At 38.8% G+C, this 27,095-nt stretch overlaps 1 protein-coding gene across 3 annotated transcripts in view; it reads right to left on the minus strand.

Annotated features, from left to right (window-relative positions):
- vps13d (vacuolar protein sorting 13 homolog D) overlaps nucleotides 1–27,095 on the minus strand; it is a 107,331-nt gene that overhangs the window by 24,415 nt on the left and 55,821 nt on the right. For 2 of the 3 annotated variants that reach the window (XM_017436743.3, XM_017436742.3), the window contains exons 30-49: nucleotides 25,962–26,177; nucleotides 25,597–25,877; nucleotides 24,498–24,631; nucleotides 23,821–23,976; nucleotides 23,312–23,483; nucleotides 21,635–21,709; nucleotides 21,352–21,552; nucleotides 17,678–17,767; nucleotides 16,629–16,769; nucleotides 16,400–16,522; nucleotides 7,942–8,047; nucleotides 6,163–6,315; nucleotides 4,494–4,629; nucleotides 4,346–4,393; nucleotides 2,678–2,828; nucleotides 2,294–2,510; nucleotides 1,958–2,205; nucleotides 1,400–1,591; nucleotides 1,154–1,280; nucleotides 921–1,063 (exon numbers count right to left, since the gene is read on the minus strand). In XM_017436743.3, the coding sequence (XP_017292232.1) occupies nucleotides 921–1,063; nucleotides 1,154–1,280; nucleotides 1,400–1,591; nucleotides 1,958–2,205; nucleotides 2,294–2,510; nucleotides 2,678–2,828; nucleotides 4,346–4,393; nucleotides 4,494–4,629; nucleotides 6,163–6,315; nucleotides 7,942–8,047; nucleotides 16,400–16,522; nucleotides 16,629–16,769; nucleotides 17,678–17,767; nucleotides 21,352–21,552; nucleotides 21,635–21,709; nucleotides 23,312–23,483; nucleotides 23,821–23,976; nucleotides 24,498–24,631; nucleotides 25,597–25,877; nucleotides 25,962–26,177 (3,110 nt within the window). The remainder of the gene's footprint in view (nucleotides 1–920; nucleotides 1,064–1,153; nucleotides 1,281–1,399; nucleotides 1,592–1,957; nucleotides 2,206–2,293; nucleotides 2,511–2,677; nucleotides 2,829–4,345; nucleotides 4,394–4,493; nucleotides 4,630–6,162; nucleotides 6,316–7,941; nucleotides 8,048–16,399; nucleotides 16,523–16,628; nucleotides 16,770–17,677; nucleotides 17,768–21,351; nucleotides 21,553–21,634; nucleotides 21,710–23,311; nucleotides 23,484–23,820; nucleotides 23,977–24,497; nucleotides 24,632–25,596; nucleotides 25,878–25,961; nucleotides 26,178–27,095) is intronic. The other variant, XM_017436744.3, reaches the window with a different exon arrangement.

Raw genomic sequence — 27,095 nt, forward strand, 5'->3', positions numbered from 1 at the left:
ATATTTTCCTAACAGAGCTCTTCGCTCTCAGACTGCAGGTTTACTTGTGGTTCCTAGAGTTTCTAAAAGTAGAACAGGAGGCAGAGCTTTCAGTTCTCAGGCTCCTCTCTTCCAGTTTCTGTCCGTGAGGCTGACACCCTGTCTGCTTTTGAGACTAGGCTTAAGACTTTACCTTTTGATAAATCTATAGTTAGGACAGGCTTGGGTTTCCTGAGGTATCCCTTAGTCATGTTGCCATATGCAGCATAACTAAGCATGCTGGAGGACAAACTGATCATCAGATCAGCATCGGATTGTTTGCTTTTCATTATAATTAAGCAATCAGACTGATAAAGTCACAGGAGGACTCAGTTTAATCCTAACATAAATTGGTAAATTAAAACTGATTAAATTAAGTAATTTTTATTATTTCTGATGTTTTTAGTTTGCTTTAAAAAAAGAAATACATGTAAAATATTTTAAATACCATGGTTCACGTTTTTCTTTTTCACATTATTTTCATCCTTTATTGTAGTTTGGTTGGGTGTGATCACTGCTCTACAGACTTCTGTTAAATGTGCCTTTCTTTTAGTATTATCCTCATACTTTTTACACATTATATGTGATGGTTTCTTGTAGATTGTAAGTGATGGTGTTTGCCTTGCAAGCAACAACTGTACACAAATTCACAGGATGAATGGTAGGCTTTAAATGAGTTGTAGTTACTTGGTCCACCACCGGCATAACAACAGATACACTGTGACCTGATGTTGATGCGTCTTGATGATACAAAATTTTGGTACTGACTGTGTAAGATCTGGAGTAAAACCTTACTCACTGAGCCAGCAAACCATGTATGACACATTCAGTTTGTTTTGGGCATTCATGTACTAGTGTCGTTTGCTTGTACAATTGGGTTCCAGTTCTACTGATGAGCTTACCTATGTTGTAGATGAGTCCAGGTCTATTTCCATGCTGGATAACTTTCACTGCTCTGACTCCACTCCCTCCATCCAGGGAGAAGCCTTGACACCAGCCTGGAACTCCATCTGGGTGGATACCTTTTCCAATGCGCATTGTGCACCTGGAATCAAAATATGTGCATAAAAGGTGGAACAATCACACAAACAAAAAAAAGACAAACATTTGAAGGAAAGTATGACCTCCCACTTACATAGCAGGCTGCTCTTTGTCAGTGTAAGAGAACAGTAAAGGACTAAGACTCCGGGCCAATTCATGTTCCTCAAACTGTCCTGCAGCATCGGCCTTGCCATTATCCTGACGGAAAATTAATGGCAGACCTGAGGAGTGAAAGTGGCTTTAGAAATTTGATACACAGAAGCTTGATCTTAAAGTAATCAACAAACTGGAACTTTTCTGCCAAAATCAAAACAACAGCATTTGTCAATGAAAACATTACCGGTCTTGTTGATAAGCCAGTATGGGGCAGAAATCAGAATTTTCAGAGCCCCTTGTGCCCTTAGGATGATGCGAATAGTGAGACAAAGAAGATGCTTGTTGGTGTCATATAGCCTCATGCGCACCACATAATTTTGAGTACCAGGAGGAATCAGCAGTTCTTTGCACACAGGGAAGCTCTCCAGCAGGACTCCTAAAAGTACATCATGACTGCCATGAGGACAAGTACACTTTAGAAACTAGAAATTCAACCATTTATGACAGGGGTCCAAGTCCCTACTTTATCAGATGTTACTGATTAGAAGATATGGGTAAATATGTTTAGTTAGTTTGCCATAACTAAAAAAAGAAGTTATACAAGCCCTAGTTACCACCATGTAAAAATCACTGGTTTGGGCTGCAGTATGAATTTTATTTAGTGACGAAAAATCATAATATTAAAAACAGAACAGTTTCAACAGGGTTCCATGCTCCACTAGAAGCATGTTCCCTTGCCTCCTCGGACTTGGACTCCTAATAAAAAAGACCAATTGGTGAGTGATGATTAGCAAGTTCTGACCCAGCTCCATGTTCTGTGAGGTGTCAGCAGAGTGAAGCACGGCCTCTTTTCCTGGTTTCAGTGAGCCTTTGATAGCTGTTCCTCTGATGTAGAAGTTGAGGTCACATGGCAATACATTTGCAAGTACCATGGTGGGCAGCAGATAAATGATGTGACCTGGTTGTCGATAGATCTGCTGTGCACTGCCAGAAACTTTCTTAGCAGGTTGCTGCTCTGGGTAGCTTTCCTTTTTAATCACCACGCAAAACCTGCGACATGACAAGACATAACAGGAAAAGTACAAGATGTAGGGAGGCCAATAAGCAAAAACAAAAAAATCGAATCAACTTTATCTACCTGAAGTTACGTTTGAGACTGTCATCAAAGTCTGCCGACTGACACTCCCTCTTACTGTTGCTGATCTCTCCGGGCCGTTCCACGCTGGTCCAGTGAATAGGAACCTTACAGAAAAACAAGCCCATACCTTTGGGCCGAGCCTGCAACCTCCAGGACGTCAGATGCAGGGGGATGGCCAAGGCCTGGCCAGGCGGGATAGGAGGTAACACCACTGGTTCTGTCAAAGCAGAAATAAAGCCAGCATCATACAATTGTCATAAAGCCACAAAACACAATATGAGGAGAAAAAGGGATGAAATTAACCCAAAAGAAAATTTCTCCATTGAATGATTGGATATATTTTTTTAGAAATGGGTCTGAAAGTCAAATGAAGCTATATCTTACTATCAGGTGCAGAGGGGCTGTCGAGTCTGACCTCCATCAGAACATCCAACCGGTTCTTCACCATGAGGGCCGAACGCACCGTGATGACCTTCCTGGCACTGCCCTCCATTGTAATAGAAAAAACCACTCTGACAGGAGGCAGGGCAGAGAACTGAGACCCAAAGAGATGAACACATAAGTTATCAACAGGTAACAATGAGCTGCCATGGAAATTCATACACTACACCATACAAGTCAAACTCATTCCGCTGGTCTCCGTTCTCATCCCCAACACTTTATGCTGAATGTTGAGTCAGCATTTACATTGTTGTCCTGTTTTTTTATTATTATTATTTTTCTGTATCTTTTTTCAATTTAACTAATGGATGCTTTGGGCTATTTTAGTCATTCATTTATCAAAATGTTCAGCTCATTCAGGAGTAGGATTCCCAACTTTCAGAAATGTTAATAAGGAACACTACTGGATGAGGTCACACAGAGGGAAGGGGATTTATAATAAATAATATTATCTATATATAAATATTATATATACTGTAGATAAGATTTAGTTGTGAGACATTGTTTCTACCAAGAGTAATGTCATTAAGGAAAATGCAATAACTGAACATTTACCAGACAAACATATACAGGACTAAAACAGAAATTTGTGTCGTGTTTTGCTACTTTTAGCTGTGTTTTGACATTATAAGCTTCTAGCAACTGTTTTGCTAATTCTAGCTAGCCTTTTGCTACATTTAGTTTTTAGCTAACCTTTTGCTGTTTTTAGCTCCCGCTATCATTCTGCTACTTTTAGCTTTTATTTAATCTTTTGTTACATTAAATTTTTTATGAGCTTTTTGTTGCATTTAGCTTTTAGCAAGTCTTTGTTGTAATCTAAGATGAAAAATGACACAATTTTGAGGTATAAACTGTAAGAAATGTAAAGTGCATAAAGGGCCAAGACCAAAATAAATGTTAAAGCTGCAGCCTGTGGCTCATTAGTGGCAGACAGAAAAGCAGAGACATTAATGTAGTCAATGTGTGACAACTGTAAGATGTCATTTTAAAAATTCTTGGACCGAATAGGACAGAAGAAGCTGGTCATCACATATGTCAAGTTTTATGTACTACCATGATTTTTGAAGGAGGTATGACAAGTTATAAGGTACTGTCAAAGTCAAAGACAGTTTGGGTATGCACACTCTGCTGTCTGGGGGGATTTGGGGAAAAAAAGTATTAATGCTGAGTCAGTGACAGATACATTGGTTGAAAGAAGACAAAAAATGTGTACTTTCTTTGCATTATGTCCAAATTATATTATTATGGATCGGGTCAGCTGGTCTCTCAGTTTATCTTTAGTTTTATCTTTAGTATGGCTTGTTTTAGAAAGGTTTAGTTTAGCTTTTTTCTTTTGCTCATTTATCTTATTTACATTATCTTAGCTCATGTTTTAGTCTAGCTTTTTATATCCTAGTTTCTTAGCTGTTTATTTTACTTTTGCTAATATTGTGTGTGTTCTATGACTGTATTTTTGTTTTCATGATGCAAAGGACTTTGAACTGCCTTGTTGCTGAAAAATGCTATATAATTATTAAATTTGACTTGACTTTTCTTTTCAATCTGCAGTCAATCTTCACAAACCCACATTCATGCACAGAGACTATGTATCAAAGATCTTGGCAAACTTACATAAACATGAGGGTGGATTATATTAGTCCTGCCAATAGGGCTGCCAACCTGTGACAAAAAAAGTTTTGCTTATCATTGACAAAATGACAAAAAACCTCTCAATATTCTTAAATATAAAGCACTGCAATTCTTTTAAATTTGTCCTCACAGTATTAGATGAGTTGTTTCTGTCTGGAGCGGCATATCGAAAGAAAATGCCCACTTTGTCCACAGACACCGGCTTGACTTGCTCCCATCCACACACCCGAACCAGCAGCTGGTGAAGCTTCAACTCATGAGTGTGTCTGCAGAAGAGGAAGCACTTAGAAATCACTCACACACTATGTGGGAAAAATGTCACTTCATCATTTAAACTTGTCAGTTGTTTTACAGGACACAAAATACAGTGCTTCAGTGCTGTGATATAGAGGTCAAGCTCTTTTTTTCTTTCGCTTTTACTCACATACATCAATAAGGCTGTAGAAATTTTGACTTTGTATGTATGCATGGTTAGCTATCAAAAAAACTTCAGTCAATATGCAGCTGTGTTTTTTTTTTGTTCATTTCTATGCCAATAATAAAATATTATGCATACTGGTGACTAATCGTTCAAATAGAGGCTTTATTTATCTCCAAGGAGCAATTTAATTGATTTCAAATAACACTTTAATAACACACATACGACTTGGGAGTAATTAAAGCCTTTTTTTGACAAGAAATACTAAAATATAAATTAATAAAATGTGTTTGTATTTTGGGCTTTGGAAAGAAACACAAACCATGGCATATACAGATGTGAATAAATTTGTTGGTAGCAGCTCATTGACAGATAATGATAAACCAAAACAGGTTTATCACTCAATCCTGCTTCAGTATTTTGGTATCATTGTGTGCACCACACTAAACATGAAACAGAGAAAGCAAAGACGAGAGCTGTGTGGGGAGAGCAGAAAGGAGATTATAGATAGATATCCATGTAAAAGGTAAAGGCTACAAGACCATCTGCAAGTAGCTTTAGGTTCCTGTCACCACAGCTGGTAATACTATTAAAAAGTAGAAGTTTCACTGGACTGTAGCCAACCTCCCAGGTTGTGGACACAAGGGAAAATTTAACCCCAGGCAGATTAGACAGATAGTGTAGATGGTAGAAAAAGAACCAACAAAAATAAATCAAACCATTTAAATTGAATTCCAAGATAAAGTATTTTACTTTTTGCTAGAAGGTCCTGGGTTTGTATCTGACTTGGGGCCTTTCCATGTGGAGTTTACATGTTCTCCCTGTGCATGATTTCCTCCCAAAGTCTAGAAACACGCATGTTAGGGTAATTAAAAATGCTAATTTGCATTTAGGTGTGTAAAATGTGCATGCATGGTTGTGTGTCTTCCGTGTCGGCCCTGTGACAGACTGGCGACTTGTCTAGGGTGTACACTGTCTAACACCCACTGACAGCTGAGGATAAGCACCAGTTCCCCAGGACCCTGAGCTGAATTAAGCAGGTGTAGTAAATGAATAACTAGATGGTTACTGACAACCAGGATATTTAAAGAGAAGCTGCCTGTGGTCCAAGACATGCTGTAAGGTGCTGAGTAAACTAACAGTAACAGTCAGTGACATCTGAACAGCAATGTGTAAAAAGCAAATCTGTTCTAACTAGGTTGGATGCTTGTCCTGTCACATACATATTATTATTTTCTGTTGTGCTAAATCAAATGCATGCAGGACCTGCAATTTATGGGTTGACCTACAGCACTACATAGCTTTAATGCTTGATCTTCTGCAAAAGCCCAAAGCTGTGAACAGATTGACAAACACAAATGACTGTGAGTTTGAGCTATACCGGTGGCGAAGTTTCTCACGGGCCTCAAACTCAAAAGGAATCTCTTCCCCAGGTAGAACTTCTCTCCACTGACTGACATTATGGGTGTCATCAGTTCCTGAGCTGTGGACATCGGAGATGGAGTCTGCACTACTGCTGTGAGACAGCGCCACCCTGTGGGAATGGAATAAAGAACTATTTTATTCTCTGAGAATAATGTAGCCAGATTCTTCATGGAATGAGCTGTTGTACCAACCCTTTACACGTATACAGTGCTGTGAAAAAGTATTCTTTTCAGATTTCTTCTGTTTTTTCTTGTGTTCATAGTGACTAATTCCAGATAATCAAACAGATGTTAATATCAGACAAAGATAATCTGAGTAAATTAAAAAAAATGCAGTTCATTTATTAAGAAAAAAAACTATCCAAACCAATCTGGCTCTATGTGAAAAACTAATCAACCCCTAAACCCAATAACTGGTTGTGCAATCTTTCGTGGCAAAAAAAATGCAATCAAGGTAACTGGCACTGAATCTTTCACGTGGCTGTGGAGGAATTATACTGCGCGTGAGAGAAGGGGCCGGCAGTGAACGGCTGGCCGACATTAGCGCTCCTGTTTCGGGTCAGCTGTGAGCTAGAAGCCGCTAACTCCGCGGAGCGCGAATATCCAATATCCAACTTCAAACTAACTTCACTGCGGTCGCAAACCAGTTTCCTCCCCAGCTGCAGCTGTTTTGCACGTCCTGCAGTGTAATCATGGAACATAAACGCATCGACAAACACTTTGTGTCTGCAAAACATGTGAGGAGAGCTGCAGACCAGGGACAATCCAGAAATGCTCATGAATGTCAGTTTAGAAGCTATCAAAGTTCTCAAATAAAGCACCTTTTGAGAATGGCAATGTTCGTTGGTAATTATCTTACAAAACTAGGAGGTATTTTTGGTTTATATATTAAAAGTTATGGTTTTCATTAATTTTAGTAAAAAAAAAAAAAATCGCAACTTTTCATTGCAACTTTTAGGAAAATGCCCCGCGAAATCAGGCATTTTAGCCCGCAACAATCACAAAAAACGCCCGCGAAATCCTGGAGGGACTGTTTATATTGTTTTTCTGAATAATGTGTTAGCTTAAAAAAAAGATGTGACAACCCACACCTTCCACTTTCTCAGCAAGCCACAGAATATTTTCCCAAAAGTCTTGGGGATCAATATGTTTTTGGTAAAATGGGCCTTTGTGTTCTTTTTGCTCAACAGCAATTTTGATCTTGGAACTCTCCCAAGGAGACAATTTTTGCTCCTCATCTCTTTCTTATTGTTTAATCATGAACTCTGACCTTAACTGAGGCAAGTGAGGCTGCAAGCCTTTAAATGTTCTGGGTTCTTTTGGGACCTCCTGGATGAGTCGTCGATGCCTCTTAGGGTAATTTAGGTCAGTCAGCCACTCAAGGGAAGGTTCACCACTGATCCATGTTTTCTCTATTTGTTGATATAGGCTCAATTTAAGTCAACATTTGAAATCTGCATTTTGTATTTATTCAGGCAATCTTTGTGAAACATTTAGGTATGACAAAAAAGCAAAAACAGCAGAAATCTGTAAGGTGGCAGATACCTTTTTACAGCAGTGTACTCGTTTCCCATTTAATCTGTCACACATATAGGCTCCTTTTTTATACAAGAAAGGATGGTGAACATGAATCAGCATTTAAACAAGTCAAACTCAAATGTATCAGAGATAGTCAAAGGCTAATTTGCATTGGAAGTTTCCTTGTTTAAAAGAGGCAGATCTGGGGTTAGACCTACCTTGTGGGAGTAGTAGTTATTGTAGCAAACCACATGGTACATCCCGTGTTGTTGCGGAGCGCATATGGCACAAATGGCTGTCTCCTCTTTGAGAGCTTGACATCTTCTGAGAACAAAAGAAAAAAATAAAGTCAGAGAGGTATTTATATCATTTAAAAGACACTTTAACAGGGAATGTTACAATTACAGTAAACACCTGGTCTTTTTAAACTGCTGTGAGGGCCTGAGGAAGCAGCTCATCTGGAATTACACGGCTCAAATGTCACAACAGCAAATATCCCAGTGTATTTGGAACTTGACTCACTCTTAGTCTTCTGACTTTTTTAGAGTACTTCTTTAAATGGAGTTTAAAAATCTAAAGGAAGCCAAATGAAAATGTGCTTGGCTTAATATACAGTGTAACATATAAACTACTATTGTATACAAATCAGTTCAGCAGTTAAATAATTATAATTTTAAAAATAAAAAACAAAATGAGGCACACAAAATAACAAGACCAAGAAATTTTCATGAGCTACAGGTCAAAAGTTAAAATGGAAAGGTGCTCTGTATGAGGCTAAACATTTAAACCTCAAACAAAGAAGAAAAAAACACACTCAGTAAAATGACAAACAACTTAGGAGTGTTGTTTTATGATACAGGCTGTGAAGGAGAGAAACCATTCAGCATTCTGCTGTTTGGATTAGGCAGTTACCTGACTTATCATCAAATTCATTTGATGGTTTCTGAGGTCAACAATCAAACTGTGTGGTTACAGGAGCTGAATCGCAAGTTGGATGCGAACCTTTTACAGGACCGCAGACTGAATTGCGGTTCTGGGACTCAGGAATGAAATGGGTTACATATTGGAGAAAGTTGCTCGCTCGAATCAGGGGGAATGGACCTGGAATTTGGCTGTTTGGATTCGCCACTGAGAAGTATCAGCAAGACTTTCAAGGCAGACAGAAAACACAATGTAGCTTAGCAGTTTGTTAGCTTATTTAGCCTTCCTACATTTAGCTAAGTTTAGTTCATCTTAGCTCATATTTTAGATATTGTTAGATTGTTGGATTCCTAATTGTTGTGTGGTTCAGCTTTAACTTTATTTTGACTTTCTTGGCTCATGTTTAGATATGTTTGGTTTCGTGATTTTATTTAGATTATACATGATTGATGTTTTGATTATGTACCTGCTGTATTTGACTCTGTTGTTGTTTCTGTGTTGTAAAGCACTTTGGATTGCCTTGCTGCTGAAAAGTGCTATATAAATAAAATCCACTACTGCAACACAAAAGTTTTCTAAACCTACTTTTCTGAAAAAGGCTGCTAGAATAGACCTATTTCACAGCAGGCATGTTGGACAAATGAAGGACTAATAAGAGCTGTATTTCTCTTTTGTTTAAACCTGTTGTTCTGTAAAACATGGGTAACAGCAAATCTTTCCAGTGACATGCAGTCCTCATGGTGCTTGTTCTAGCCTTTGTTGATCCTCAGATACCCTAGTACAGACTCTCACCTGTGGTTTAGAACTCTGTGTAGTAACCGAAAAAACAAGAGCTTAGATACAGGCGGCTGAAATGAGTTTTCTACACGGTGCAGCTGGGCTCTCTCTTAGAGATATGGTGAGAGGTTTAGTTACCTGGGACAGAATCTACTAAGAACTACTGTTTCCTCACATCAAGAGGAAAGGATTTTTGCAAGCAAAAATCAACTGGACTTCTTTTTTTAATCTGAACTGTAGCTCGTTTGTCGTTTTTCTACCTCTGTACTCGAGTTTGCAAATAAAATTTGACTCAGGCTTGTTGGTCTCTAATGAGTGACATCTGCAAGGAAAGGCATTTTAATCAAATATGCAACAGTCAAAGTGAAATACACGTTTTTTTATTTATTTTCTTTTAATTCTATAAACACAAAATCACTTGTAAAAAGTGCTTTGTGAACAACAAAGGTTTGATGCAATTTAAGTTCCACCCAGACCACCTAATGTGTTATCATTTTCTACACAAGCAAAACATTTTGACAACCTCTGTGCCACTATAGCTTTGTGCCCCCCAAGCTCTCTAGCACTCACCTAAGGGGGGCAGGTCCCCCAATGCTCTAGATAGGATCTTCCTCTACTCCTTTTTAGTTGATGCAGTTACCGAAAGGCAAAAATATATATATATAAACAACTTTCCCCTGATTAGAACAGTGATCATTTGAGACTAATATGTTTTTCATGTAATTGCATGAACCCATCCCTGACAACTGTCTCATGACTGTTTGGTACAAATTAAAGTTGTACCAGCTCTGGTCAGTTGCTGAAAAAATACATATCTTGATGTCACTACCAACAAGTCAATACATTAAAGATACATGAACAGCAAAAACAGATACGACAACAAGATTCAGCCACTTCTCACAATACAATACAATGAGTTTGATTCAACACATTGAGATTTAATGCAGTGCAATACAACAAAGCAAAGGAATGAATCTGTCAGTTTTAGAGAATAATTATAACTACCTAATAAAAAAATTGCCCTTCACAAACAGGCCTCATTTTAAAATTGCAAAACAAACGTATAAAACCTTACACAATACACAAAAATTAGGCCTGGTAGAAAATCAATAAAACTGCCAGGCATCAGATCTGTTTAACACTCAGCAAATAAGCAAATGTATTTTCTACATCATAAATAATTAAACATAAGTTAACCATACTTCCTGGAATATTAGTTCATCCACACAATCGTTGTAAAACGCACGGTCAGTGTTTGCTGCTGCAGTTCTCCTCCTGAACAGCAGGTGTAACAAATGAGAAAACAATACTGCTAAACACCAGGAATGACAGCAGGCAGAGTCGTCCACTAAAAGCATGAAAAGAGGGAATCCATCCTCCATAAACTACAAATGCATTTTTCTTTTTTTCTGCTATATCTTTATTTAAGTGGATATCTGGAGAAATAAACAGAATGGATTGAATTTAATTGATACAAAGACAGAAAGGATGGATGCATCTAAATTTATTACCAAAACTTCACTGATACATGATCAGTCCGATATGTACATCCACTACAAATTAGATAGTGTTCACATTCCTAGGATACATGTATGTTACACCCCTGGTATGTATTTAGTGTTTGTGTCATTTGCAGGTAAAATAGATTTTTTTGATGCACACAGGAATATATATATATGTGTGTGTGTGTACATACATATACATTTATTTGTAACTGAATGTGCTTATTGGTTGAGGACAAGACAGAGTGACAAAAACCACATTAAAGACTGGGACTGCACACTCAGGCCTGTGGCTGTCAGCAACTAGTTGGTGAACAGGTGAGGAAGTCTCCATAATGTCTCAATATGTTTGTGAGGGTTCCCAATTTCATCACGGGACTCACAGAGGTTCGCAGTCTTGTTGCTTGAGATTTGAACAGGTTCAAAAAATTTATGACAAATTTTCTCTCAAAATATTAGCAGAGTTGCCGAGGGTGTCTCAATTTAGTTTCTGTAATTTTAGGGCACTTGAGTTACATCTTGACACCTGCATGGGAGCTCTCCTTATGACAGAAAACATTCAAGGTTATAGCCCCGAATGTCCAAGTCAACCATGCTGATGATAATATTGATAAAAAAATTAAAATAAAACTGGTGCAAATCTTTATTTCAAAAGTATATTCCAGTGGATTGTGAGCAGCTGCCAAGGTGGGAACAAAGCGGAACAAAGCGGGTCAAAGCGAGTAAGAGTAGGTGGACATGGGCGACAAAATAATGCATGTGCATAGTGCATGGCTTAAAATCCAATTTCCAAATCATGCACACAAAAACAAGCTGGGATTTTCAAAAACTGGCTGTGTAAAATGTGGCCACTTGCTGGTCGCTCGGTCACTAACACAGAATTCTGTGAAATGACAACTAATAATTCACCTATTTTCTCACAATTGCCAAGCACTGTACTCTCCAACAGTTGCAGCCCTGTGAGGTATTACTCTGACTAACGTTCATTAATCTTGTTTGATAAAGTGATTTACTTGTTGATTTTTTTAATTAGTCAAATAGCACATAAGTACCTTTTTTCCTTTTCTAGTCTACGATCTATTTGTCAATGTTGCATATTTGCATGGATATCTTTCTTTTTTGCTTTACTGTCACAGTTGCATGTTTCAGATGGTCAAATAAATGTTATTATCAGACAAAGATAGCCTGAATAAATACAAAATGTAGTTTTTCATTTATCTATTGAGAGAAAAAGCTCTCAAAACCAACCTCGCTCTATGTAAACCTAATAATGCAGAAACAACAGCAGTCAAGTGTTTGTGATAACTGGCAGTGAGTGTTTCACCTCTCTGTGGAGGAATGTTGCTGCTAGGCTTCAGATCATCGTTCTGCTGCAGAACCTGAGTGAGATCAGGGCAAGAACTGATGGGCAGATGTTCTCCTTCAGGATCTTCTGGTAGAGAGCAGAATTCATGCTTCCAAATATTACAGCAGATCATCCAGGTCCTGAAGCAGCACACCAGCCCCAGGCCATCACACTACCACCACCATGTTCGACTGTTGTGATTTCTGAATCGCAGCGTTAGTTTTACGCTGAGTGGAACGAGACACACAGCTTCCAAAAAGTTCCACTTTTTTCTCAGACCACAGAATATTTTCCCAGAAGTTTCAGGGAACATCAAGATGATGATGACTTTGACCTTGAAACCCTCCAATGTCTCTTTCTTATTGTTGAATCATGAACTCTGACCTTAACTGAGTCAAGTGCGGCTGCAGGCCTCTAGATGTTCTGGCTTCTTTTGGGACTTCCTGGATGAGTCGTTGATGAGCTCTAATGGGCAATTTTGGTCAACCGGCCGCTCCTGGGAAGGTTCAGCACTGATCCATGTTTTTTCCGTTTGTGGATAATGGCTCCATTTTATTGAATTCTTATTTCTACAGGTCTGGCAGGTCACCAGTGCGGCTGGTGAAACTGAACGTAATCCCCCCCCCCACACCAAATACACACCAAATAATTCATGATTTAACAAGCGTGGCAGTTACTTTTTTACATAAAGCCAGTTTGGTTTGGATATCTATATTTTAATCCTAAATACCGAAATCATCATTTAAAAACTGCATTTTGTGTTTACTTAGGTTACCTTTGTCTGGTATTAACATTTATTTTATGATTTGAAACAATTAAGTTTGACAAAATAACACAAACAGAAGAAATCTGTACTGTAACTTCAGTGAACATCACGTACACAAGTGCCACTGAACACCTCCCTGTGCACATAAGCAGAGAGCTGTGTGTATGTGCAGTTGGAGCATTCTTATCACAGAGGAGCAAAAAGACTTTGACAAGACACAAACTAGGGCAATATACAGATTAGAGCTGCACAATCTTAGAAAAACTTGTGATGTAAGATATTTATATGTAATGTTGCGATGATGATATTAATTGCAACAGGAGTCTGTTGGATTGAACAAATACATTATTAATATGCAGAACATGACTGCATGGTACCTGAAAGATAATTGCTACTGATATTGTGCTCACTGATACTGTACTGACAAGGAGTTTTTGATAAATTGTGCAATCCACATAGCTTTCAAAAACCTTTCAGATAAAATAAAAACAGACAAAAAAGTTTCAAAAATGGAATGAGTAAAGTAATTTGAATTTGTGGGTGTTACAGCCATTTTGTTTTGCAAACCCCTTTATAGAAGCTGGCTGCTGACACTGCTCTCTAGTTGGACCATTGTTCCCCTGCTACTCAAATCTCTGTTTACAATGTTTGACTTTGCATTTGTATCAGGATGAGCAAAAGCAGCAAAGCAAAAATCTTCCATTAATTCAGAAACAAAAACCGACCAATGTAAAGAGTACAAAAACCAGCAGCCAACTGTGACTAACACCAACAGAAAAGTTCAAGGGACAGTCTGGTCATTCTTAAAATGATGTCCTGCCAAAAAGTCAGGCATGACATCATTCATAGACCACAAAGTATGGAGAAAGAGGCTTTTAAAACAACTGGTGTGAAAAACACTACATTAGCTAGTATTAAACCTTCATGGTTTTGCATTACTCTATTTGTTTAGTTTGCTGCTGTTTTCTTAACTGAACAGTGTCACTGTTACTTTGTGAACATATGTGAACTGAGCATAGATAGACTGTGTTTATGCTGCTGAATGTCCACCTGATCAGTTGGTGCAAAAGTTTACTCAACTCCCATAAGATTCGCTTATAAGAGAGATTTGCTGCCTCTCAGCATCATCTGCAAAGAGGGGACATGCTCTGCACACGAGAAAACAGCTACAAACTAAACAAATTGTGTCGTACAAAATTGTAGAGGTTGAATATTAATTAATGTAACATTTTTCACACTGGTATGTCACTTTTTAGAAAGAGTTGCTTTAAAAGCTGAATAATGGTTAAAAGAAAAACAAGTCACTTGTTTGACTAGCTATTAGCCTAGACTGAGCAAGTCTTTTTGCCCATTTCTCAATATGTCTTGCTCTATGACTGATAAGGTACTAACTATTGAGAAATATTTGATAGAACATCACTTCAAAAATGGCCAGACAAATTCGTTAGCCTTTCGAGACAACAGAGCTAACTAGCAGCAGCCAATTAGCATGACTAGAGAGGTGTTCATAACGAGGTGAAAAGAACTGAAGAATAATGGTGACAATGTTGTTTGCCTAAATGTGTGATTAGGTGTGTCACCAGTCAGAACTGACAAAGTAGTGTTGTCCAATTATGCATGTGTTGCACGAAATATATTCAACCGAGGGAACACACAGCGATGAAGATCCTTTTTTTTTCAATACTTTTAGTTACACATTTCCAGAGAAATGAGTTTAGAGACTTTTTTTTCACCTGATCTTTGCGAGAACAGATGGGTTGCTATGCCTTTCTAATACAATGTATGTGCGTATGCATGTGTGTGATAAAGAAAAAGCACTGCCTGTAAAGGAAAATTTTGTGTGTTTGCAAAATTGTTGCCAATGGAGAAAAAAAGATAACTTGGATAAAACAATGTGGACCATGCACCATGTTGGAACAATAAACTAAGTTAGTGAGTGTCCATAATCGCAGATTCAGAGACCTCTCCAGGACCAGAGGTCTCATTTATAAAAGATTGCGTAAAATTCATATTAAAAGTGTACATATGCCAAAAAAAATTCAGATTTATAAAACCATGCATACACACACCAGCAAGCAATTTCCCTTTATAAGTCACAGCTGTACCTAAAAGTTTGAGCACAAGGATCCGCCTCAGGTTGTCCCCTCCACACGCCCACATTCAACCATAAATGGTCTTTGCAAAGCACCTCATGAATGTGAAGGTGGATTTAAAAGAGCCAGCTGATCAATGTTATTTCATGGTTACCAATGACAACCATGGAGAAAAGAGCGAGGAAACTAAATTTCACCGAGGCAGAAATTAATGAGGTGGAGAACAGAAAAAATATAAGTTTTGGGAGCTGCAGTCGTGGCGTTAGAAATAAAAGGAAGCGCTGTGAGCGGCAGCACGTTGTTCTCACTGTTAGTTCAGTGAGTGGGACAGAGGTGGAGGAAAAGTGGTCCGATTTTAGGGTGGAGGCAAAAAAACGACTAACCGGCCACCACCAGAGCAGGTCAGCTACAGGTGGGGGTAAAGGTGTACCGAACTGACACCTTTTGAGAGAAGGCTGGCCGGTGTTGTGTCGATTAAAGTGTGCCTCCTCTGTGCTCTAGGGGTTTGGAAAGGGAGTTAGCAGCTAGCGCCTGAGGGGGGAGCCACTGTCCCCTTGTGTGTTAATCTGTGGTACACATCACCCTGGTGATCATCCAGGGAGGGGAATGTGACGGGGAAAAACTGAAATGTTGCGTTAACTTTTATTTAAGATTGAAGTTGGCTTAAAGGCCTTTTTTATTTGAAAGGTCCTAATGGCTCACCAGCAGGAGCATAAATAATACTGAGGTTTTTAAAGCTTATGTCGGTCTAAGATTAAAATTTGATTATGGAGTGAAATTAAATATCTGAGAGGAATCACAATGCAGTGTGGCTTCAATTCCCCACTTCACCATCTGTGTTGTCAGTTTCCCCTGTCTCCAAAACAAGCGTATATGGTACAAATGACAGAGTTGGTGTGAGGGACCGCACATTTTCCCATCAAGTTTGTGTTTTACTGATAACAAACTTTGCGTGGAAAGTGACGTAAGCTTTCAGGCCCCATTTTGTGCGTACGCTAGTTTTATAAATGAGACCCCAGGACTGGACACCACTGGTCTAGATAAAGTTGCCTTTAATAAAAAATAAATTACTCTACACATCAACTCTTAAGCAAAGAAGTAACTGAGAAATGATCTAGTTTACAACACAAAAGTGATATTTAGAACGAACAAGCTGTGTTTAACCAATTTTAAAATAGCCATCGAAGTTATTTTGTTACATTTCCAGAAATAAATGGGTCAGTTTTAATGAAAGCAACAATGTTTTTGGTGCTGTGTGTGACTGGGACTTACTCTGTCCAAAGCTGGGTGGGTCAACAGATGAGCCTATCCAGGGCAGAGTGGGTGACTTAGGACTCTGTTTGTCATCCTTGCAGTAGTCAGCTATCCAGGAGCTCTTGGTGGTGTTGTATTGTTCTAGAAGGGACATAGGAGACAATAAGTAAAATCTGAGTGAACTTTGTGAAATTTTTCTTTCCTGGTGTGTTTGTGCGAAAAGGAGCATGTTTCTTCCCTGACTTACCAAGCAAGACAGAAGTGATGTTGATGTCCAGCCTCTGTTTGGCTCGAACCTCCATCTTGAAGCGTGGAGGGTGGAGGCGGCCAGCAGCCTGTTGCTGCCATGACAGGAAGCATGTCCACGGTTCGATGAAAGGTTCCCAACCTGACACACAAACAAACTTTTGAGAGCTTGAAAGTGCTGGGTTGAAATACATTAGCATATAGAGTTTTTTACAATGAATTAAAACATTTCAGGCTTATTAAACAACGTTTTCTGAAAAACAACATACTGGTATAAAAGAACGCTACATTAGGTAATATTAAACCTTTTCACTTTTGCATGACACTTCTTACCATGTCAATATATGTGTGCAGAGCATCAACAGACTGCATATATGCCGATGGTGCTGCGTCTAATGAATGTATCAATCTGCCTGATCAGCACATCTAGTCAAAACTAGCTGAGATTTAATCTGAGTTCTCTTCAGCAGTGCCCTTCTCTTTGCCTGGTGAGGAACCTGGGGAACAGCTGTTGTAGTTCAGTCTCTCCCATCTCACCTGCTGAAGCTTGGAACTCCTTCAGAGTACTCACAGGTTTATAATAATGGAGCCAGCTGTGGTCGGAGGAACATGAAACTGTTTGGAGATTGGGTTGTAGCCTTTACCTTGAACATGGATGTCTATAATCTCTCTGAGCTTCTCAGATAGCTCTCACCTTTGCTTTTGCTGCTTCATGTTCAGTGTAGTACCCACCAGTCAAACTACACAGTAACATGTTTGTTCCCTTTAAATAGGCTGAATGGCTGATGAAAAGCAGTTATATTAATTAAGGTAAAGATTATTAGTCTCTTTAAGGTTACCAACAAAACTGTACATACTATTGAAACAGTTTTTGTAAAATAAACAACAATTTTTTTTTTTTCCACAAATACTAAAGGCATGCAGATAAACATTAGATAATTGCTTTTAACTGAATCACTTTTCAAGAAAAATGAAGCATCGTTTCAGTGAGCTGTAAGGTACCTACTAACTTATCCATGTGTATGCTGCCAAGTAACTGGTAATAATTACCTGACAGCTCTCTGTTGTAGTAGTCCCCAGACAGAGTGAAGCTGGATTTACCTTCCTGGGTGGAACCAATACGCTGCAGCACACAAAGCCCTGCAATAACAATTGTTTTAGATTATAAGAGAATCACGGCTGGACCAGCTGTGTTAGAGATATAAACTATCATGCAGCATTTCAGAAGAGTAATGGTGCAGCAGTAAGCATGTTTTCAGATGAGGTGACATTAATAATGTAATTATGCTGAACAATGTTTCCACACAGGTAAAAAGAGAATAATTAGACTGGACAGTACTATGCAATCAATGAGTCAACTGCACCTAAGAGCAATTCAGTTTTTGACTTGCAATGTAAAACCCTAAATGAGACTTCAGTTCATACAATACAAAAACAAGATATGTACATCCACTGTATAAAAAGACCTGACCAATTTTTCTTCAGTCTCTCGCAATAAATCAGACTAAGCCGTTCCTGTTTTAGGTCATTTAAAATGACCAAAATGATTTCATTTGTTAAATGCCAAAATAATGAGAAATTTGTAGAGAACCCAGGGTTTCCCCACTGCCAGGCTAAGCTCCGCTTGTTTATTGTAGAATACGTCACTTTTTATACACGTTTTTTTTTCACCCACATCAACTTGACACGTTGATCACTGGGTGAGGGTGCATGCGGCAACAGTGATGCAATCGTGCTGTCCCCGCCCCTGTGCGAAGGCCCCACGCCATGTCGCGTCGTGTGGTCGTGCACCTCCCAGATTTTGTAACTTGGCGTGGACCACGCGCGCCACGCTCCACTCAAAATGGACAATTTTGGTGCTCTAGTGGAGCTGGTTCTCCTGTATCAGCGTTTATATGATCCCTCTGTGAGAGATCACAAAGATAATCAAACGGCTCAAAACTCATGGAAGGAGATTACTGCTGCAGCCGATAAAAAGGAGTGTTTATAGAAATATTAGTCCTATGATGGACGAATCACAACTAAAGCTAATAAATCACTGAAAGTCAAACTGAATGCTTTAAGTTTAAACATCCTCTCTGTATCACAGCTAGAAAATCTGCTCTCCTTTTTTACTATATTTCCACTGGTTATGTAGCGTACTGCCCCCTATCTTTTTGGAGAATACTGCACCGATGTAAGCTCCAAGTATAAACGTCTCCACCGTGCGCTGTTCACGGAGCCCTGCGTGACTCTAATGAGCCCTGAGGCCGAGCCTCCTTCAGCTACCTGGAGTTAGCAGGTTGTCAGAGCCACAGCAATAAACATGGAATGAGCGGGTTTAACCAAAAATGGTTAGTTGAGCCAAAATTCAGCAGGTGGCTTTACAAGACTGAATATGGTAAGAATGTTTTATGCTTAGTGAAAATATTAATATGAGGCGAGCTGATTTATCCTTGTTTACCAGTAAAATTCGGCATTAGATACGTTTTGTTTCATGTAGTGATCCAACATGCAGCCTGTGCCACAAAAAGCACAGTACAGTACAGCATCTGTCTGTTTGTCAGAGTTCTCTGTTGTTATTCATTGGCCTGGAAGTGAGACGTGTGTTGGTGCCTCGATTACACTTTTTCATTTATGTTCATTTAATTTATTTGTAAATGTGACTTAAATTAGAATTTAAATTAGGGGCAGTCAATTAGCATTTATTTTAATTGTATTTTTGTTTAAAAAAGTATTTTAAAAGTTCCTTTTTGTAAAACTGTAGTTGTGTAAATATTTGACACAAATATCTTACAATACCAAATAATAAATAGCCATATTTTCAACTTTCCTGTCAACTTTAATCTTTTTTTTTTTTACTAAATCACGGCCGGCCGGCCGGCAAACTGTCTCCTATCACCAGGCTTAGCCTCTTTTCTGGGGGAAACCCTGGAACCATTTTTTTATTACTTTCCTTAAAGTCACAAGTGTACATACACTAAGTAGCATTTGCACTTGGGTAAAGATTTGAGCTCACATAGTCATTTCCACTATCCCAAATGTCTATAAATGGCCATGAAGTAAGATTTTCTATACCAAAGACTGATCATGACTCAATCTCGTACAATAAAAAAAAGATTTCCACCTTAAAATTAATATTTCATTCAAAGGACTTATATGTTAATGTAGTCATGTACTCATTTAATACAATTTATTTTTCATGTTTGATCATTTGTTGAATTACATTTATCACAGTACAGTTACGTCAAGTAAGGTCTCAAATATAAGCAAATATCTAAATAGCCAAAATTTTGTTTAAATTGCTATAATGCTGTGTAGAATTGAAAATTGCAAATATTTATGGTAAACATTTAAAACTGACCCTCTCACAGAGAGGACATTGCAACGGTTCAAAACAGTAAAAAAAATGAACACTTTTATTTTAATCTTGGGCATATAAACATACGCCTTTTAGTGCTAAATTTGTTTAATTCCAAGAAATGAACAGCAGAAAGAGTGAGTCACACCAAAAGAGACACTCAAACAGGCTGTGAGCTCCCGCAGCAGCTCATCCCTCGGCGGCGCTCGCTTTATGCTAGCGCAAGTTTGGTCGTGCACAAGTCTGATGTCTGTAAGCTAATGATGACACTCTGGATGCATTAACCTTAAATACAAAGTTAGAGGTCACAGGGGGTCAGGGGGTGAGATAAAACAACTGATGATTGATTGCATTGGCTTTGGGCTGTCCCCTGTCCTCAGTGAATTGGTCACAGGCAAACATCTACACACTTTTATTAATTTATTACAAGTCATTACCTTCATGGGGCGGAGGGCGGTTAATGCTAGGGGAAATACCGCTAAGATTGTTATACCTTCACCAAGGGATATGTCTAGCTAGAATTAAAGGACTGATGTCTTAGCAGGACTTAAAAAAAACTCATCCAAGCATTTTCTCTAACCAAGTTGACTATTGTAACAGAGTATTTACCAGCACACCTCAAACAAATTGCTTTTTTGTGTGAAAATCAGATGAAATGAGCCAAGATAACTGTGAGCCTCCATGACCCTGGCTCATCCTTGGTTCCAGATGCTGTTCAAACAATTATAGGCAAGTATAAATGACATGGGAATGTCCTGCCATCATACCACTCAGGACAGAGATGGGTTCTGTGTTCCTGAGATGAATGTGTTTTGTTGCAAAATGTGTGCACCAACCCCGAAACAAAAGTCCTTGTGAAGATGCTGCTGAAGCTGGTAAGAATGTCATTATCCACAGTGAAATGAGCTGAACCTACACTAACATGAGCTGAAAGGCCCGCTATTACCTTATCATTTGGCCATGTAGCAAAAGGAAATAATTTTGGGAATCCTAACTGAACTAAAACAGGAATGTTTATCTATTTTATCATTTATGGCAACGCTGCCACCATCTGAAAAGATTTAAAATAAACTTTGTATAGAGTTTGCATGTTCTCCCTGTACATGTGAAATGTGTGGTATCCCCAGGTACTCTGGTTTCTTCCTAAAGACCAAAAACATGCACGTTAGGTTAGTTGGAAACACTAAATTGTCTCTAGGTGTGAAAGTGTGAATGGTTGTTTGTTGTCCCTGTGATGGACTTGCAATCTGTCCCCCACCTCTTGCACCGTAACTGCTTGAGATAGGCACCAGCTCCCACGTGACCCGGAAAGGAAAAGCAGGTCAAAAAAAATGGTTGGATGAGTACATATAGAAAGGAAAGCCGTTATGTTGGCGAGACTTACTGGAGAAGGTGAGTTCAGCCAGAGGTATGTCACAGTCCAGGCAGTCATCAATAAAACAAATGCAGATACTCTCTGCCTTCACCTCCACCCCAGACAGAGGAGCAGAGTGACTGCTGGTGCTGGAGCCTGCCTTGGCTCTGGAATTCTCCACCATGTTTTCTGCATTCTCCAGCAGCCACGTGGCAGCCTGGTCCAGATGACCTACAAAACACGAGTTTGTGGTCATGTGAGATCTAGATTCAGGTTTGTAGATATGTGGCATGCTGCTATCAAACTTCTTCACCTTTACAGTGGGCCAGGGCTCTTTTGCAGTCTTCCTTTGTGAAACCAAGGTCCTGTAAATGGCTAAGTTTGGTTTCTGCAGAGCCAAAAAAGTGAAATGTTTCAAAATACCCACTCAGTTAAAATTAAAGATTAAATTCATGTAGCTCTGCTCCAGCAACACACTGTAAGTCTTAGGAACTCAAGAGACTGCAATGTACCCCCTTCTTGTTGTTAGGCCTTCAAAGCATGAGATTCATTTCAGAGGTAAACTGAATCTTTGTTCTTTATCTCTTGGACACACACTCCAGGACCCTTCATTCAAATCTTTTTGCCCTGCTGAGCTTCTGAGAGGAGGGTATCTCTACCTGCTGCTCTTCAAGGGGAGGACCATATGTTCCATGCTGCTCAGCAGGAGGACAAGGCCAGCCCTCACCTCCCTTGCAAAAGAAAGCATCTCACTGGACTGCGACTGGTAGAGATTAGTTAGTGACTCAAAATTGTGAGAAAATAGGCAACTGTTCATTTCTAAGTGTTTGCAACTAAGCAATCAGTGAGCCATAAAGTTGCGTTTTGTGCAGCATTTTGAAAATAAATGGCCTATTTTCAGTTGCACAACTTGTAAAAGTGCAATTTAGGCTCTGCACGTATTTTTATTGTCCACTTCCACCCACATTGTACCCACTTTGGCTTGCTTTGTATCCAACTCAGAAGCCGCTCCCACATTTATGTTTTAATGTACTGGAGTACACTTTTGAAATGAAGACTTGGACCAGTTTTTTAAATAATTATTTATCATCTGCGTGGTTCTTAGACATGGGGCCTCATGTGCAAAAGGTGCATATGCACAAAAAAGTGGCATACACCCTTTTCCACGCAAAAAAATTCACATATATTGTTAATGAACTGACTGCAGAAACGTGTGCATCTCTACACAAGCTTCATAGGAGGCGTACGCACGTTTCTACAGGTTTTGGTCCATTGGCGACATTTTGAGGCTATGCTGGGAAACTGTTAAAGATGTGGAAACAATTACTGTACCCACCTGAGGGCTGTACTATGAAGCAACATTTACAACATCATCAGAGTTTTTAGTGTCGGAGGAGGATCTGTTGGAGCTAGATAAGTTTGGTTAACTGTCACATTCACTTAATGGTCGTGCTTCAATATCCCAGTCACCAAAATCCTTCTGCAACAACATTTATATTTCATGATAGTTTCAACCAGTACTGGAACATTAAAAAAAAACAAACAAAAGGCTGTCAAATAATAATAATAAAAAAGAAAATTCCATCGTTAGTCAGTGTTGTGTTGATTAAATTAATAAATACTAGTAGTGTAATAGTCAAATTTATCAACAAACAGTTTTTATGTCAATATACATTTTCATTTAATAATCCAGTCTATTAAATTTATGGCTAAGGATTTTAATTTTAAATTAAAATGTTGCGGTTCGACCAGATTTTTTCAAATACCATGATTTTCAGCTCAAGAAATAGCTAAAAAATAAGTTTGTAGACTTGAATACATTCATAAGTAAAGTTACAGTATATTCCCTGCTGTGAGCCATTAAGAAAAAAAGTATTGTGAAACACGACTGTATCAGAACCATCTATCAAGGTGATGACAACGACACACACACACACACACATATACAGTATATGTGTGTGTGTGTGTGTGTACACAGGCCACTCCATACCTCTGAGGTTGTGTGTCCTCTGCCTGGTGCTGCTTTTAGGTGGAATTGTGGCCTCCGCTGAGTCAGAAGAAGGGGCATGTGGAGTTTTAGCTGCGGGGATAGACTTGGCGATGGCAAGGAAAAGCTGAATGTCATTGTAGGAGAGACGGATGTCCAAAGCAGGAAACTGAATCTGCAAGAGAATGACACAGTTAAACTGCCAGTTCACTTCTTCACACAAAGTCTTCTCTGTGTTTAGTTTGCAGGACGTGCTTTTGTTTACTCTGAGACAAACACCAACAAATCAAACACAGACAGCTTTAACAATTTTGGACCTCTGTCACTAGTTAAGAGCATTCAGCCTGTCCTCAAATGTCTCATCATAAATAACAGTTTCTAACAATCACTGAAGCAAAAATCTTGAAGATATGCTGTCTAAGCTTCAAAAAATAATGACAGTGGTTGAAACGATAACCTTGTTGTCAACAATATTAAAAAATTCCACAGCTGAGAGGCAACACTACACTGACCTCTAGGAGTGGTGGGATGTCCTCCACATTAAATGCGTCCAGGAGACCAGAACTGCTTTGGTATGTGGGGCTGCCACACAGCTCCACCTGTATGTTGACGGGGTCTATGATGGACAGTGCTGTTTCCTGTTCACTGCCCAGCCGACAGGAGAAAACCTGAAAGAGACAACAAAAGTCAAAGCTTTTATGTTTGCCAAGCCACAGAGTACATCATGACTGAGTGGAAGAGGATGGCTATTCTGACAGATAGTGTTTTGAGTTCTCCTAGTAAAAGCACTACTAAGGACAGTATGCAGAAACTTTCAGAACAGAGAATCTCGCAGTATAAGTAGCACCTGGATTATGTGTTGTGAATGACTTTAAACTACTACCACACCTAATTTTAGCACAATGTTATGTTAAACTGAGTTAAAACTATTTTAGTGTTTTGTAAATTAATTTGTCTTTGGCAGCCATATTGAACTGGACTGACTCCAAATGTTTATCAATTGTAGATGTAGATCCAATGATGACTTTCTGAAAATTTCAATAAAATTCATCCAGTAGTTCCTGAGCTTTTTTGGTAACTGACACATAAGCACTTGGGTACACACACAAACAAATTAAAAGCAGACTTTTAATTGTCAGCCTTTAGCCTTTAGGAGGGGGACAATTAAACGTCTGAGCAGCAGCATTACCTCAATTCCTGCCAGACTGCCAGAGAAGGGTCGGTCCAGCAGACGGGGCTTGTATGTAAGAACAGTGGTGCCTTTCAGAATGATTGCATTTGTGTCAAGACAGGAGAGGTCCTCCACAACTACAAACTCTGTGCCTGTAATCAAACAATAATACATTTTAAATGGCAGAATGACCACAATGCACTCATCAGATCAGCATTCAAATACAAATTAAATTTATTAGACCTTTTAGGTGTTTAAGCCTTGTTTTATGAGTTGTTGCAAGAACTACTGGGTCTCAGTAGTTCTGAGCTCTGTTTTGGTGGATATTTTTACAGATGATGATATCATGACTCATGTGATATCATGTGCTGGCATACTGTATACTGTGTACAGTTACCATACCATACATACGACTCTACGCTTACCACAATATACTGTGTAACTGTACGGTATGCCAGCTAGGCAGCAACAGAAAGGAAAGAACTGCAGAGAGTGAGAAACATAGCTAAGAGTAATGTCGGCTGCCCCCTGCCTTCCATGGATGACATTGTATGTCCCAGTGTCTTCAAAGACGAGGACAATTGCCTGACGTCTTCCACTCTGGACAGAGTTTATTCAGGTCTCTGAGATGGTTCAGATGCCTCAAAAGCAAGATGAACAGACAAATAAAAACTGTTTTTATTCCCAGTCCATATTAACTCTAAGCTCCTGTAATTTCTGAAGTTGTCTAAATAGAAGTGTTTTTATTTTTAACTTATTTTTTGCCTTTATAAACTAAGATTATTCTCTTAAATTCTAAAACAATTTCTATTTCATTTCATGAAAGTATGCACAGGAAGGCTTAATAAATTGTAAGAATGAGTGAAATAAACTGGAAACAAAAATTAATGTAGGGTAAGAGTTGAGACGCAGAAAGAATTTTAGTGGCATTTAGATGAAAAGAAATATCCAAGCATCAAGATTCGGTGATTAGTATATTTATTAACAATATATTTCCTTTTTAAGATTTTTGTATTGCTCTATAAGAATGAGAGTTATACTGGTAACAAGCATGGAACTCCATAGATACTGTGTCCTCATGCCACAATCAAACTGTGACCTGCCACCATTCTCTCACCTGTCACATTGATCTTCACTTCCAGACAGCGGTCTTGGGTGACTGGTACTGTGGACCTTTTAGTGACCACTCCACTCTTCACTGTCTTTGGCATGACAGCCCCAGTGGTGCCTGATTCAGAATCGGTGTTACTGGGCCATTGTTGTTGAGACTCAGCACTGTCATTTGCCCTGTGAACCTGCACCTGCAGGAAGTCTCGCACCAGCTCCAGCCAGTCGAAGATAAGAAAAACCCTGAGGTTATTGAGGACCACTGTAAAGCACGACAAGTTGCGTGTAGATCTGTGGAGAACATCATTTCTGTTAAACTTCCTCCTATATTTGAAAATGTTTTGTCGGCTTGAACATTCTACTGTGCAGCATTACCTATAATGTAGTTCGAGTTGCAGAGATGCACGGTTACTACCCGTTTTGGAGGGCTGCAGAATGCAGTCAAACACATTTTGTCTTGTCCCCTTGGCACACATATTTGGCTCAGTGTAGCGGGTGTCAAACGCCAGCAGGGAGTGAGACACCAGGTTGACAGACTTGGAACCATCAGAGAAACTTTCAAAAAGAACCTTGGATTTCATGAAATCAAACCTTTGCAAGACAAGTAAAAAAAAACTTTAAATTAACATCTTTTTCATCTTCAGCATTTAAAACCCTTAAACTTAAGCACTTCATAGTCATTCAACTTTTAGCTCATCTAGTCCAGACCATCAACATTAATGAAGATGGATGAAGTGTCTCTGCTTCCTATTCAAAATTTAAACCAAAAATCTCAAGTTTTTTGAGACATGTTGTAATTTTGGAGCCAGAGGCTGCGAACTCCAAATGTGGTGCTGCCCGTCGATATGAAAGTGTCGCCTACACACCTTCCCAACTTGTTGTTAGACAGACACTGTCAGTCACAAAGTAACATGAGACTTTTCTTTAAGTCTCAAATAACTAATTCAAACTAAACAAATTTTAAAAATGCATATTTGAATATACAGCAGCAAAGTAAAAGTTACATGAAGCAACAAAAATCAACAACTTAAAAAAAAAGTGTCTAAAGTAGAGGGTAAACTTAAAAATTGGACTGCAGCCAGCCATCAGAGGGTGCTCAAACATGGTGGCCTCAACTTCCAACATAGGGTCGTCTGTTTAGTTATCATACATCTCGATGGTCCAGAAAAATAACAACTGGAACTGGTTTATTGTTGTATAAGAATTTTTTATACAAAATACATTGCTTCTTCTCCCAAAAAGTAGAAGCTTCTGTAGTTTTCCACATTCAGTATACCAGTATTCTCAATACATTTTAGGAGGTCAACTTTAAAATTAGCTGTAAACCTTAAATTATTTAAAATCATTCTGAAAGCTAGTGGTGAACACATAAGCTATGATTATTTAGCTTGTTTCTTTGTTGATTTTTTAATGAAAATTTGTCAAAAACAACAAACTGTTTGGCGGTATTGTAAGCCAATCCCAAAAACATACAGCATTTTCCTTTAAACATTAACAAACACAGAAAAG

Source organism: Kryptolebias marmoratus, linkage group LG8 (genome assembly GCF_001649575.2).
Source record: "Kryptolebias marmoratus isolate JLee-2015 linkage group LG8, ASM164957v2, whole genome shotgun sequence".
NCBI classification, from domain to species: Eukaryota; Metazoa; Chordata; class Actinopteri; order Cyprinodontiformes; family Rivulidae; genus Kryptolebias; species Kryptolebias marmoratus.